We start from the raw sequence: 16,203 nt of genomic DNA, 5'->3' as shown, positions 1-16,203 counted from the left end.
TGGTTCAGAGGTTAAGCGTTCGCACACGAGATTGATAGGTCCTTCATTCGAATCTCGTGAGGTGGGATCGTGGATGCGCACTGCTGAGGAGTCCCACAATAGGACGAAATGGACGTCCAATGCTTGCAGGTTTTCCATGGTGGTCTAGCTTCAATTGACTCATGATTTCACCTATATAAAATAAGATCCTATTAATTGAATTGAATGATCCATCCAATAAAATATGCAAATTGAAATATTACTGTCGGTTATTTAATATCATATTGATTTCATATTTTAATTGTGATCGAATATTGACAATCAAGTTATAATGTTATCACTACTGTTTGAATAGTGAAAGTATACGATGTTGACGAATTTAGAGGGGTAGGTGGGGGAATGGGACTCATCAGCTAATCAAGAAACATTGTTTCAATGCAAAACAATTAAAAGTGATAGGCATTAAAACTACACCGGAATAACGTTTTCGATATGATGAACTGACCCTTACATGTTAAACTATTCATTTTAGTCAAGGAAAAGGGTTAAGTTTATGTATTATGAGTTGAGCTAGTGTTACGAGTTAGGGTTATGTAACCCTATAAGGTTTTTGTTACTGGCTGACATCAACTATAATCCAAAAAAAAATGTTCCAGTTAGATAATAAGAGTTAAGTTTCAGAGTTATGAGTACGAACTATGGATTAAGGTTGAGGTTTTCATCATGAACGGGTATCTCCGATGAGGCTTGTCATCCTTTTGTTTACAGACATTACAAACTTAAGGTTGAGATTCAGAGCTAGTAGTTAAAGTCGTAGAGTACTGTCTGATTACACAAACACTCTTGACTACATGTTGAATCATATTAAGGGCGCTAACATATAACTTGCATTGGGAGCAGGTAATTTAGCTTGACCGCCGTATTATATTCTCAGTTTGGTTGCATAGTAGGCATCTTTCTAAGCTTTGAGGATTTTAGAAACCAAATACTGACAATTTTATCTTACTTCGTGATAACATACAGGCCAACTCATATTCCACTTTTAATTTTGTGCAAAACTCCACGACGCATTATCCTATTTCTGATTCACCTAGTCAAGAACAATACCATAGTGTACTGTTACCGTCCAATTAACTTTATATCACGTCCACTATATTGAAATGCTAGAAGACTGGAGGTAGTTAACGAGAGATTCTGCCCGACCTGAGTTTTGTGTTAGTTGGCGCTCGTCAGCTAGGCGTACCTACAACTTCGGATTATTTAGATTACTGGTCACATTGTTACTTGTTCGATAGAATTCAATCCACACTAAAATAGTTCATAAATGTGACTCTGGTCACTTAGCAATAATCAGTCAACTGAAAATATTGTAATCCTTTAAGAACCTAATCCCAGACCGAATGGATCAGTGGTGACATCTCATACCACATAGTTAGAGTTATTGAGGTGCAATTTTTATAAGGACCATCAGCTTCGCCAAAACTCCTGAGATGCGTTGTTGACGAATGCCAACTAGCTTGAAACTCAACTCGGACAGAGTTTCCTGCCAATTGCCTACCTCCAACTACTTAACGTACATAAAAAACCTTATTTCACAAATGTTTAGTATATTTGGATTTGAATAGTTAAGAGGTTTTTGAAATAGTTTAATAGGTGCAATCATCACAACACGTATATATGTCAACAATACTGATCAAAATTCAGTCTTTTATATTAACAGTTGGTTGATTTAAACGGTTGCTGATAATGATATGAATATCATAAAGCAAGCTATGGCATTTGAACCCTAAGATATTGGGCTTGGGTTCCGATTTGTGAGCATCAACATAAGAATGTAATTACATCCGGGTGACAAGTCTCAAGTTGGATGAGATTTGCATCCTGGATCTCATTGCTAGCTACAGTCCATTTATTCTAAACATTTACGTGGCTAAGTGGATAACATGATGGGGTCTGAAGCGAACGGTACTGGGTTCGAGTCCCAGAGTGGACATCAAATCTGAGGTGCAGTTACATCTAGCTGACGAGTCCTAAATAGGACGAAACGCGCGTCCTGGATTTCACTGCTAGCCACTATCCATCATTGCTCATTTACGTAAACGTTTGTTCATTAGTGAATGGCTTCGAGTTTAGTTCCTCTAGTTCTATTATAAGGTTTCCATTGGTGAAATTCAGTAATCTGGAGTGACACGATTGCTAACCATATAATGTAATTATGGGGTTGTATAGACATTTGAATTTTATCGAAATCTCTGGCTGATCAACGTTAGAAAACTATCGTAAACCTTAAATCGTCAGAAACTCAAAAATTGGCACACACACAGACGAAACGGTTTAGCTTGAGTGGTCTAAACTTCTCACCAGAACCATAGAAATTTTTTTCTCTAAGCTAGTCACTAGTAAGTACAGGATAATTGTCAGTATAGGGTTGTGGAGATTGTTGAATTTCATTAAAATTACGAATTGATCGCTGCTAGATGATCATTGAGAATCCGGAAGCATTGCAAAGGCGTGTGAATTTGGACCTCAGCTGTCTAGAAATTAGGCGTTCGTACACTAGGCAGGTTGTGGGTTCGATTCCCGCTTGCTGGGTTGTATATGCTCACTTCTAAGGAGTCTCATACTAAGAAGGAACACCCATCTAGTGCTTCTTGATTTTTACTGGTTATGTAACGTTGATCGGTTAGTAATTACAGTGACATTTAGTCATCTCCGCAATCTTAGACTGATAAGTCGAGATAAACATAATTATACTGTAATGTATTCACGATTCTACTTTTGGTGTATATGAATCCCTGTCTTTCTTTCTCACTTTTATTAAGTCTAGCATCGGAGTTGTCTGATGTGACTACTGAAGGGCAACTCAGTTGTCAGAATACTGTTCACTCCATTTATGCAAGTATCTATCTACAAAAAGTTAATTGTGTTATTTTATCGAACATTACACAGTCACCTAAGTATGAAATACCACTTATTTAGATACGTCAGCTGGATGTACCTGCATCCCAAAGCTGATATTCACTCTGGGATGCAGAAAGGTCCATCTGATGGGTCTTAAATAGGACAAAACGCACGTTCTAGATTCCGCTGCTAGCCATTATCTATCTTTGCTGATAATTACTGAGTTATTCATAAATTATGAAGCAGAATAAACTACGAAGTTTGTATCCCACTGATAACCATGTGAAAATATTGAATAATTGATTATCATCAGCTTGATGTGAATTATGCAACCCGACAACCTTCAAAAACCATCATTAGTTATTATGATAGTCATCTACTCGCTAGAGAGTGGTAATTCCTAAACTTCCGGTGGGAACTCTGTGGTCGGTAGAGTTCTACAATATGGGGTATAAGGTAGTTAACCACCAATCATAGTAGAGCAATATCTCAAATTATTTAAAATTATAAATCCAAATAATTGTTAACCAATCTAAAGACTAAGAATTCACCACGAAACCTTAAGATTCCTAAATTTTATCCCTATTAAGGTCGTAGATACAAACTTCTTTAAGATTTTCATATCTATTCTAAAACAGATTTTCAATCCTGTAAAGATTTCAATAATCTACCTAATTCATATCAATCTATGATGTAACCTATGAATATTTAACAATCTATACAAATGGAAGCATGAGTCAATTGAAACTAGACCACCATGGAAAACCTTAAAGCGCTGGACGGCCGTTTCATCCTATTGTGGGACTCTTCAGCAGTGCGCATCCACGATCACGCCTCGTGAGATTCGAATCCAGGACCTACCAGTCTCGCTCCCGAGCACTTCGACACCGTTGGATGACGGCTCAGTGGTCTATCAGTTAAGTGCTCGCGCGCGAGACTGGTAGGTCTGGGTTCGAATCTCACGAGACGAGATCATGGATGCGCACAGCTGAGGTGTCTCACAATAGGACGAAACGGTCATCCAGTGCTTCTAGGTTTTCCATGGTGGTCTAGCTTCCATTGACTCATGATCTCAACTATATAGAATTGCTAAAATCTTCACAAAACCCCCTTCTGATAACCTATACAAATGTTCTTTTTTAATGGGAATCATGTTTATTTATTGTTTTATTAAAAGAAATCAATAATGTAAACAAGAACAATTGATGATAAAAAAGAAAAAGAAAAATATAATTGAGTAAGCAAATACAATTTTGTATACACATCACTGTTATATTGATTACAATGGATAACATGTAAACTGTACATGAAATATATTGCATAAGTGATACATATATATGTCTATATAACCTGACTTTTGTTTGTTTATTATTTTTTTTAAAAAAAATAGGAAAACCAAAAAAGAAAAATAATCCAAGACCATTCACCATTGAATATGTTTAGAAATTCATTGTAGGATATGATTGATTAGGATTATCAATTGGTGTCAAATGTTTGGCATCGTAACTAGTATAAATTGGTAAAGTATTATCATTATTACTACTACTGATAGTAGTATTAGTAGTATTCTGATTGTATTTTGTTTTATTAATATTTAAATGATTTGAATAAGTAGTATAGAATTGATTATCTGTATAATATATACCAGGTTCTAAAGTTGGTAGACAATTAATAATATTTGAGTGGATTGAATAATTTGTATTTGAAATATTTTCAACAGTTTCTTCACCTACTGAATAAAGAATTTAAGTAGTTTAAAAAATATTGAATAAAATATTTGTGATCATCAGGGTGTGTAGTTTGTTTTCATTTGGGATACTATTAAAAATAAGGAAGCATTGAATGATTATTTCTTTCTAGTATAAAGCTTATCAATATTTTCCACACATAACAACTCATTAGGTTTTACAAAATAAGCCTTCAGGTTTTGCAGTATTGAAGAGAATATGAACCTTAACTTCACCAATGATTGAATTAACTCCATGAATTCAAACTTCTGACGATGTCATTAACATATCATATGTCTGTGTTTATCTATCATCTTAGGTTCAAACAGCAAGTGAGCAATTATAAATGAGATACCCTATTGACTGGAGTCGATTGTTCACGCGTTCAAGGTCTCTATCTACATATTAATATCTGAATCAAGAGGAAAATTATATATGTATCTATGGTTGATTTTTTTTGTTAATTAAAGCCTTCTTAGTTTATCCTCCATCTTCCTAGTCTCATAGCTTTATGAAAAAAGGGAATATGAATCACAGAGCTTGGAATTGGATTTTGTGGATCGTTGCAAATTTCGTTACAGGACTTTAATTCATCTACAAGCTGAATACGGATAAAGTAACTGTATGAATTCGGTTGTTTTGGTAACCTGAATTTTATTATGTTATAAGTGTTCTTATTGTGGACTCGATTAACACTGATCACACTTTGTAGACTTTATATACACTTTTTACATTTAAATTATTGAGTTTAAATTGATATCATGAATGAATCAATGTTAGACCACCATTAAAAACCTGGAAACACTGGACGACTGTTTCGTCCTAGTACAGGACACCTCAGTAGCGTTCCTCCACGAGTCTGAACGTGGGACTCGAACCCAGGACCTTTGGTCTCGCTTATTCTATACTGATAATTAAATTACTCTCAAAATAGGTTCTTTTGAATTCAATCAACTTGAATGACATACTCAACTGTAGTTATAGTATAAAGTAATCGTTCGTTTTTAAATTACATCCAAGTGTGATATAAACATTGAAACACTGAATAATATAATTCAGAAGAGGTTTTGTGGAGATTTCAGTATTTTCATAGTTGAAATCATGAATCAATTGAAGCTAGACCACCATGGAAAACATGCAAGCACTGCACAGCAGTTTCTTCCTCTTGTGTGACTCCTCAGCAGTGCGCATCCACGATCCTACCTCACGAGTTTCGAACCCAGGACCTATCAGTCTCGCTCCAGAGCACTCAACCGATGAATGGTTGCTCAAATTGGTGGTTTGGTTGAAGTTAGACGTTAACACCGTTGGATGCCGGTCAATTCAGTGGTTCTAGAGGTTAAGCGCTCCCGCGCGAGACTGGCAGACCCTGGGTTCAAATCTCACGAGGTGAGATCGTGGATACGCACTGCTGAGGAGTCCCATAATAGAACGAAACGGTCGTCCAGTGATTTCAAGGTAATTCATGGTGGTCTATCTTCAATCAGCTCATGATCTCTACTCTATAAAAAACGATTCATTAAAATAATAAAACTTACAATGCATAGCATAAAGTGATTGATTGACATTATCATTATTAATAACATTACGATTATTATTATGACTACTGAAATCCAAATTCGTACTAAATTTTTTTACTGTACTCATAATTGGTTGAACAGCATGATAATATTGAGCTAACATATCATTACTGGGTTGTTTGTCTGAATTACAGTTTTCAATATTGTCATAATCATTCAATAAATTAGATGATTGTATTGATGAGATTGATCCTGGTTCAAGTTGTCCTGTATACTTTGGTGAATTCACTTCGGTATTCGTTGGCTGTGTGGTAGACGTTGTGTCTGCTGTTGTCATATACATTTTATCTAATACATTTAATTGTGTTACTGTGGAAGAACTTAGGGGTAAATAATGGTTCATACTAGATAATTCTTCACAGCTGATATGATCAGATTCACTTGTTGTATAGTCAACTTCGCGTACAATCGGTATACTATTAAAATATGTAGTTGATGTAGTTGATAATGTCGATGATGTAGAAGAGGATAAAGATGTAGTGGATTCTGTAATATGTGTAGTATAAGTATAATCATTTTGTATTGGATATAATTTAGGCATTGAATAGACTGTTGGTAATTTATTCTCTTCATGAAATACATGTTTATTTAATGAATGATAATGTTTAATGGATGATTTTAAATAAGTAGATTCAGTAGTATCATTTGATTCATTTATTGCATCTATATAAAACAAAAAAAAGGGGAAAAAACAATCTACAAACGACTAAATATGATGATAAGATGGTTGTAAACCAAGGTTTAGTTAAACTACTATACTGTTGTAGGAAATAAAGGGTGCTCTAAATGGCTTTGAGACTGCTGTCCTAACAGTGAAATAGAATACAGGAATATATGGTGTATATCAAAGGACCTAATTATTAGATAAGATGAATCGGTGAGAATATAATTTGTGGATGACCTTTGAAGGATGTGTGAGTGACTTTGGGAATGTCCATCTACTCAACTACTCTGTAACACCTGTTACCCATGGTGAAGGAGCGTACGCTGCCCACTAAGATTCTATGTTGAACTCTGTCCTGGACAACCCTCTCTAGTTGTTTTCAATCACTATTCATTTTCTTGATTCCTGCTTCAGATTTCCATTTATATATATATATGGATATTATAATCATGAGTCAATTGAAGTTAGACTATCACGATTCCGCCTTTCGAGACTCGAACACAGGATGTGTCGCTCAACTTCATGGAGTAGTTGAAATCAGTGATCTATAGGTTAAGTGCTCGCACACGAAACCGAAGCTCCGGGGTTCGAATCTCGCCAGTGAGGTCGTGGATGCACACTGCTGGGGAGTCTCATAATAGGACGAAGCAGCCGTCCAATGCTTGCAGGTTTTCCATGGTGGTCTAGCTTCAACTGAATCATGATTTCAACTATATAAAATGTATAATTCTATTGCAAAAGAAAGTTTATATTGTAGCGGTAAATAAATTCCCAAAATGAATAACTCTGTAAGTATTCGACATTGGATGCTGACCACATTAGTTTTAATGGACTCATCTAGCTGAAGGCGTTCGGTCATGCGCCCGCACCAGATCACGAGTTGGCACACCGTGCTCAACTTCTCCTGCGATTGCTAGCCAGTTTAGATATCAGGCACTTCTCGATATATTGATAATCTATCGAATATATCTTCGAACCTCCTCGCTCCTGACTTTTGTAACTAGCAGTGGAATCCAGGACGCGCGTTTCGTCCCCTATTTAGGGCTCATCAGCTGGATGTCCCCACATCTCAGATTTGATGTTCACTTCGGGACTCGAACCCAGTACCGTGAAAAGATACAAGTAAACACCATCAAATGAATTTAACCAATATAATTATACTTACTATTTAATAATATTTCTAATAATAAACCATCTAATTTAGTAAAACCCATTTGATGTATAATTTGTAATTTATTAATCATATGTAATGTAATTGAATGAAATTCTGGTATTAATAATAATAATGCACCAAAACGTCCTTGTGGTAAATATAATTTATTATTCATTATATTCATTAATTCCATTTGTATTAAATATTGACAACTACGTATTAATAAACGTCCATTCTCTGATAAGGATTCACAACCTTTGAATGAATAAAAAAAGAAAAGAATCACAAGAAGATAAGTATAATGGATACTACTTATAAAATTGTTTATAAGTAGTATGTAGTGGAATGTGATATCAAAGTTGTTATAATTCATAAATGGAGTAAAGAGTTTCAGTTAAAGTGGTGGTTAGAGCTGGTCAACAGGAAACCCTGGACCCCGGTCTCGTGCTACTTGGCACTCGTCAGTAAGGTGTACCTGTAATCTTGAGGGAACTGGTGATCCCTGACGGATTTGATCCCGTGTCGCCCAGCTTTACAGTTAGAGACGTTACCACTGAGCTATTCGGGCCGCGACTGACCTCCTGTAGGACTAAGATGTAATCACAATTGATTGATCACTGGGTGGTGATCAATGTCATACGTGTTAGGTCCTTCTTAGTGCTGATCGGATGCTATCGATCAAGTGCATTAAAAGCATGAAGTTGGCAGATCATTTATAGACCAGATGAGAAGGCAATTCATATGGTAGAACACATCGAAAAATGATAATGAACGACTGAAGGCTATATATATATATATATATATATATATATATATTGTAACTTCATATAGTAAATAAACTTCATATAGTAAGTAAATATTTCCCCTGCCTATTGTCATATTTCACACACGTTGAATATTGATATTCATATTGGTATAAGCATCAGTATTAATAGTATTAATATATTGGTGTGCTACTGATGTCAACAGATATAAGTAGTATGTGTTACCAATCGAAAGTAGAAGTTGGCAGAATATCTGGAGATCAGATGAGAAGTCAGTTCAGATGGTAGAACACATAGTGAATAAACATTTCTCCTGTCTACTGTCTTATTTTTGGAAGTGGATAGGACACATATTGAGGAAATCATCCAATTGCATCACAAGACAAGTCCTCACATGGAATTCTCAAGGCCAAAGGAGAAGAAGAAGATCAAAGAACACATTACATCGAGAAATGGAGATAGATATGAGAAGAATGAACAAAAATCGGATAGAACTAGAAAGGAAGGTCCAGGATGGAGTGGGTTGGAGAATGCTGGTCGGCAGCTTATGCTCCATTGGGAGTAACAGGCTCAAGTAAGTAAGTAAGTAAGTAAGTAAGTAAGTAAGTAAGTAAGTAAGTAAGTAAAGTAACTGTCTTATTTTACACACATTAACTATTCATATTCATATTGATATAGGCATCAGTAGTAATAGTATTAGTATATTGGTGCGCTACTGATGTCGACAGATATAAGCAGTATGTATTACCAATCGAAAGTGGAATGACTAAAGACAGAAGGTTAAGAAGATCTAAGAGAAGAGAACGTGAACAGAGAATGATTGGTGTGAAAACGAAGAAACAATCAATTATGAAACAATTGATTGACATTTCTTTACTGTATGGTTCTCATATTCTACCAAGATATTCTGTAATGTTCTACTAAGATATTTTAGTTGACGCCACTAGTGTTCTGGTTCACTACTGCGTAAGGGTAGTATAAACAGTGGATAGTGTTATGTCCTTATGACCTGTAAATATATATCGTGAAATATCGCCAATTAGGACATTGACTTGTGTATCACACCAACGACGCATAAACTAGAACGAGTATACTGGAGTTAACTATGAGTTCTTATTCATCCACCGAGATAGTAACTTCTCTCCTATAATGAAGTTAAACAAAAATGGGGATAGTTGACAACCTTGTCGAACACCATTTGAGGTTGTAAAATCAGATGACAGTTCGCCATAAGCTCTCGCTCGACTGGTAGTGTTCGAGTAAAGAGCCTTTACAAGGTTTATTTACTTCTGAGATACACCTTTCAATGACAGACACTGCCACAGAACCTCTCGGTCTACAGAGTCAAATGTTGCTTTGAAGTCAAGAAAAACTATCATTGTCGGACGCCGATAAACAAATCTGTGCTCTGAAACCTGACGAATAGTGGATATGTGGTCGATGCAGCCACAATCAGGTCTGAAGCCAGCCTGATTTTCTCGTGTTTGCAGTTCACGAGTCTTAGTTAGGCGCCTGATAATTATTGAGGCTAGTATTTTAGATGCTATGTTAGTCAGACTAATCCCTCTATGGTTATCGCAGGATGATTTTGGCCTTTTCTTATATATTGGGACAATAAGTGATTGTGACCAGTCGGATGGGATTACGTCCAACTCCCAGATTTTAGCCAGAATATTAGTCAACCTAGTCCAACCTCGTCCAACCATTGAATTGAATTAAATAGTAGTATTTCTTGCTAAAATAAAAAAAATTTCCAAAGAGACTATAACCAGGTTGTGGTTGTGAATTAACTAAATGACTGATATACTTGATGCTTATACAAGTTCACCTTACTCGGTAAATGAAACGAAGATCAAAGACATGGTGACACGATAGGCTATTCTAATCTGTTGTCCTCCGGCCTCGCTAACTAAAGTGAGAAGTTGAAGTTGGAAGTGGGGAAGATATATTCCGTAAGCAGCCAGAAGTACAAGCAATCACAATAGGGAAGAAATCAAACGTATATATACAGTATAAAATTGTCCTTAGGAGGCGTTACAAAACAGCATACCAAAAGATACAATTGACCAATAATGTTTAAGATTTTCCCAAGTGGGAAATCCGACATGAAGATGAAAAGAGCATTTCAGGCGCAAAAAGAAAGAAATTCAAATTTTCAAAATAAAATTACAAAAATAAATCATTTACGAAGTGAGTTCTGGCGGATCTAACATCCCCAATAGTTACCTTCTTATTGACTAAGAACAACATTAGCCTACTTGTCTTCAAACCTTTTCAGATTGACTGTGGAAATTTTAAATGTTCGATACGATTGTTATTTTTTTGAAATCCCAATCGATTTACAATAAAACCGAATCATCAATCATAGTCACGAATTAATTATAGCTTGATCACTACTGAAGACCTAGAAAAGCTGGATGGTTGTTTCATCCTACTATGAAACTTCTTAGAGATGAAGTTCAACAATATTGGATTTGAGATAGTTATCTACTTCGGGTAATATTTAAGAATCGCGCAACATCGTTAAGGAATTAAATTTAAACACTGATACCTTTAGATCCTTTCTTAGTGGTCTATAGGCTAATGATACATCATGTGCTCACTAGTGACTGGCTCCATGAGGTATTTCCTGGAGTTCTAGTGAGAAGCAATGATCAGTGGAGTTCAATCAGATCTGTTGGGAGATATCAACTCACTGAAGACATTGGTGAAATGGTTGTTCAACTTTGTGGATTGTTTGAAGTTAAACATTAACATCATCGGATGCCAGCCAGCTCAGTGATCTAGAGGTTAAGTGCCGGCGCGCGAAACTGTTAGGTCTTGGGTTCGAATCTCGCGATTGTATATAAGGATATGGTACAGGAAGAAAGACAGATATGAAGTAATTTTAATCTCAATGTTTAAGGGAAGATAAAGAGTGTATACACCTACGCCATTGTGATCGATTCTGAGCCATGTCACACACAGTCTCCAACCATTGGTTACGATAGTTGCGCAGACCCCAACCAAGTAGTGTGCATCTACCAACATGGCTTGCACTAGAAGTTACTGACTTCGTGGACTGATGCCATGTTTTGGTTTGGCTGCTCCTAACTTTCTTCCAACCATCGCTGATACTAGTCAGCATTGCGCGTCTTGGTAATCGGTGTTCAAGCATACGTAACACGTGTTACAACCATCTCAGTCGATGAAGATTCATGATCTCATCAACTGATTTACCACCATTCACTAGTAACCTGCGTCTAATCTCACTATTACTTACCCGGTGATCCCAGAAGATGCGAGCAATATTACTAAGACATCTATGGTCAAATACTAGTAACTTACGAGTATCTTCTACTCTTAATGCTCATGTTTCACAGCCGTAAAGTAGAACAGAGCGAACTGTTGAGCAGTATACTCGTCCCTTAATCGATAGACAGATATCTCGTGTTCGTCATAGGTGACGTAAGTTAGCAAGAGCCAAAGATCATATATATATAAATCAATATATCTATAATCAATAACATATATTCAAATACCTACTTGGATCAAAGAACATAATTGCACGAAAGCATACAATTTCAATTTCATCTAAACATAAATTTTGTATTGGTTGATATATTTCATTTATAATCATATTAGCTAAATCAGCTATTTCTGGTAATGGATTTTGTCTTGATATAATACGATTATTACCTAATAATATAAATTGTGGTTCATAATTAATTGATTGTATATAAGTAGTATCTAATGGATCATCAATGTTTGAATTCTTTTGGGTTGATTGTTCTCCACCACCACTACCACCACCATTATTTTTATTATTGGACAGAGTAGTAGTAGTGGTAACAGTAGAATTCCATGAATGAGATAATGCTATTGTAGTAACCATAGCAACAACATTTGAGGTATGAGCAGTAGTAGTAGTAGTAGTCATATCATTGATGATAGTAGTAGGTATATTATTATTATTATTATTACCATTTTGATTCATTTTTTGTTCAATATATTTTAATTTATCTATATGATATTCATTTGATTTATTTATTGTTGGTCCTAATGTAATTGATCTCCATATAGCACCTAGTATAAGCATTTCACCAGCGTGTGCTTGTAATAATGCAATCTATTTCAAAAAAAAATTTAAGAAAAAATCATTTATTGAGTTTTATTTTTATTGAATATTAACTCCGCCTGTAGCTCCTCCGGGGTCTACTGCCGATTCAAAGTCCGGGTAAAGGAGGAGGGTTGTGGGCATGGAGTTAGCGACCCCATCTCGTAGAAAAAGTAACTCGCTAAAAAAATGCTAACCAGAAAAAAATTATACAAACCATTTAAACTCTGCCCTGGGAGTAGAAAGAATAATTATGACGTCTCATGATGAAAGCCGAGTTCCTTTGAAAGTAAGTAATTATTGAATATTGATTAATGTTATGTTTACTTAGCCATCACTTACTTACTTACTTATGCCTTTTAGTCCTAATGAAGCATATGCTGCCGAACAGCATTCTCCAACCCACTCTGTTATGGGCTTTCCTTTCTAGTTTTATCCAGTTTTTGTTCATTCTTCTCATATCTACCTCCATTTTTCGACGTAATGTGTTCTTTGATCTTTTTCTTCTCATTTGGTATTGAGGATTCCATATGAGGGCTTGCCTTGTGATGCAGTTGGGTGCTTTCCTCAATGTTTGTCCTATTCACTTCCAGCGCTTCTTCCTGATTTCTTCCTCCCCTGAACTCTGGTTTATTTTTTCCCACAGTAGGTTGTTGTTGATAGTGTCTGGCCAACGCATATTAAGTATTTTGCGTAGACAACTGTTAATAAACACTTGTATCATCTAGATGATGGTTGTAGTAGTTCTCCAGGTTTTCACCCCATAATACAGTAGAACTGTGTTGATATTTGTATTGAGAATTATGAGTTGTAGATGTTGTTCAATTGTAAATATGCTGCTCTTGCTTTGCCAATTCGTGTCTTCACATCTACATCAAATCCACCGTGTTCATCAATGATGCTGTCCAGAGATGTAAATGTTTTTACATCCTCCAAAGCTTCTCTGTTATTACTTGGCCATTAGTGATAATCTAATTCTTTCAATTTAGTTGTGAGGGCATAGGGTAGAAACTTTTGAAAACATTTTTCTCAAACTATCAACATTTCCTATTAGGTTACTTCAATAATAATTTGATAAATGGAAATAAACTAAAACTCAATCAATTTCTATATGAAAGAGTAAACAGGTAAAGTAAAATCACAATGTATACGGGTAAGACAAGTAATTAGTCCTGCTATTTCATCAAACTACAAAATTCATTCGGCCGAGTGGATAACGCGATGGAGTATGAAGCGAAAGGTACTGGGTTCGAGTCCCAGAGTGAACATCAACTCTGAGACGCAGGTACATCCAGCTGACGAGTCCCAAATAGGGGACGAAACGCGCATCAAACAGGATTTCACTGCTAGCCACTATCCATCTCCGCTTACCATGCTTGTGAATTAAGGCTATATCGAAGCAATTCGCACAGTATGCACATATGCCAATTAGAGACTGACCAGTTGCAGTCCTAACACATCGATGGGAAGATTCAAACAAACAATACTAAATGAATCCATAATGTTTGTTTAAATCTTCCTATTGATGTTTGGGATTGTAATGGATTGATCTCTTATTGGCATATGTGCATCCTGTGAGGATTGCCTCTATATTATTTTAAGTCACAGAGATGGATGAGGACTCAGTAGCTAAATGGATAACTCAATGGTATTTGAAGCGAACATTATTGGGTTTCGAGTCTAGGAGTGAACATCAACTCTGGATGGCAAGTTCAAATGAGACGCGATTCACGTCACAGAATTTACTACTAGACACCATCCATTTCTGCTTACAATACTTTAACATCGTTTAGGACAAAAGTTATTCTATGTTAAGTGTTTTATAGAACATTCGTGAGACAATGAATTAATGACCTGAGATTCATCCTTAATTCTCTCCCATTAAATCATAACATATTTGTCAGCATTTAACATTGAAATCCTGAATAAATAGCATTCTGTCACTGCACCAAGTTGTAATGAACTCATCAAGTCGTTTTCTGGTAATAAAAATGTACGCATCGGTTATTCTTAATCAGAAAGGGTGTTTTGTGGAGATTGTAATAATCTAATAGTTTAAATTCATGAGTTGATTAAAGCTAAATCACTGTAGTAAACCTGGAATCATTGAATGGCCGTCTTGTCCTAGTATGGCATTCCTCGACAGTGCGCGTTCAAGATCCCTCACGTGGGATTCGAACCCAGGATCTGTCGGCCTCGCGCGTGAACGCTTATATCCAGAACACTGAGCCAGCATCCAACGATGCTAATGTCTAACTTCAAGTAATCCACGAAATTGCGCCATCGTCCACCATTGTCTTTAGTGAGTTACCGCCTCACAACAGACCTGATTGAACTCCACTGGTCACTGCTTCTCACTAGAACTCCAGGAAATATCTTTTGAAGCCAGTCACTAGTGTGCACATGATGATTATTATCAAAAAGAGGTTTTATGGAAATTGTAGTAATTTAATAGTTGAATTCATGAGTTGATTAAACCTAGACTACCATAAAGAACCTGGTCCTGGTTTCGAATCCCATGAACAGGATCATGGATGCGCAATCCTCACGAATCCAGTACTAGGACGAAAAGACCATCCACTACTTCCAGATTTTCCATGATGGTCTAAATTTAATCAACTTACGAATCCAACTATATATAACAGTTTGTTCTATATTTTATCTATAAAATTCTTCATAGTTGAAAGCATGAGTCAATTGAAGCTAGACTACCAACAAAAACCTGGAAGCACTGGACGGCCGTTTAAACGTTTCGAGAGACTCCTGAGTGTTGGACCCCCACCAGAAGCGGAAGTGCATAGTGCTGAAAAGTTTTGAACTAAGGTGAAACACTGTACCAGAATAACGATATATTGCTCCCTGGCTGTCAATCTTCTTCTTCTTCTTCTTCTTCTTCTTCTTCTTATTATTATTATTATTATTTGAACACGTAAATATTGGTACAAAGGGGCACCGAATACATATGCGCCGCACAAATCTCATTTGATTTGTGTGAGGGCTGTGATACTGCCCAGGTGCCCAAACCGAAGCAGGTTGTTTTCTTAGGAGGCCACACCCGGAGCCTTTGACCTAAAGGTCTGATCCACAAGGCAGTGGAGCATCGTGAGGAGATGCAGTCCCATGGTATCCGGTGACCAACAATTGGTTCATGCGCCATTTGTTCCCTCAGAATACTAGAGCCCATGTGCACCATTGGTTTGTAATAGGGGTTTTCCAACTCCCGTAGGTCGACCCTCCGTGTCCCCCAACCCAGTTAAAGCGGCGGACATTCGCTTTTCGTCCTCTCACTTTCGTAAACAACACCCCCGCGACGAGAAGGCAGTGAGTAGGGACTTCTCT

At 36.5% G+C, this 16,203-nt stretch overlaps 1 protein-coding gene and 1 non-coding gene across 2 annotated transcripts in view; one reads left to right on the top strand and one right to left on the bottom strand.

Annotated features, from left to right (window-relative positions):
* Window positions 1-1,900: 1,900 nt before the first annotated feature.
* Smp_tRNA_00754_Pseudo_CTG.1.1 lies at window positions 1,901-1,972 on the top strand. Its single transcript has one exon. It is a non-coding gene (tRNA).
* Window positions 1,973-4,319: 2,347 nt separating this feature from the next.
* The window catches only part of Smp_174700 (putative hepatocyte nuclear factor 4-alpha (hnf-4-alpha)), a gene marked incomplete at both ends in the record, with an annotated part of 23,392 nt that continues 11,508 nt past the window's right edge, over window positions 4,320-16,203 (bottom strand). The window contains 4 exons of the mRNA XM_018797847.1: window positions 4,320-4,612; window positions 6,146-6,850; window positions 8,017-8,259; window positions 12,294-12,876. Of these exons, the coding sequence (XP_018652848.1) occupies window positions 4,320-4,612; window positions 6,146-6,850; window positions 8,017-8,259; window positions 12,294-12,876 (1,824 nt within the window). The remainder of the gene's footprint in view (window positions 4,613-6,145; window positions 6,851-8,016; window positions 8,260-12,293; window positions 12,877-16,203) is intronic.

This window comes from Schistosoma mansoni, chromosome 6 (assembly GCF_000237925.1).
Source record: "Schistosoma mansoni strain Puerto Rico chromosome 6, complete genome".
Classification (NCBI taxonomy): domain Eukaryota; kingdom Metazoa; phylum Platyhelminthes; class Trematoda; order Strigeidida; family Schistosomatidae; genus Schistosoma; species Schistosoma mansoni.
This window is presented reverse-complemented; position numbering and strand designations above follow the sequence as displayed.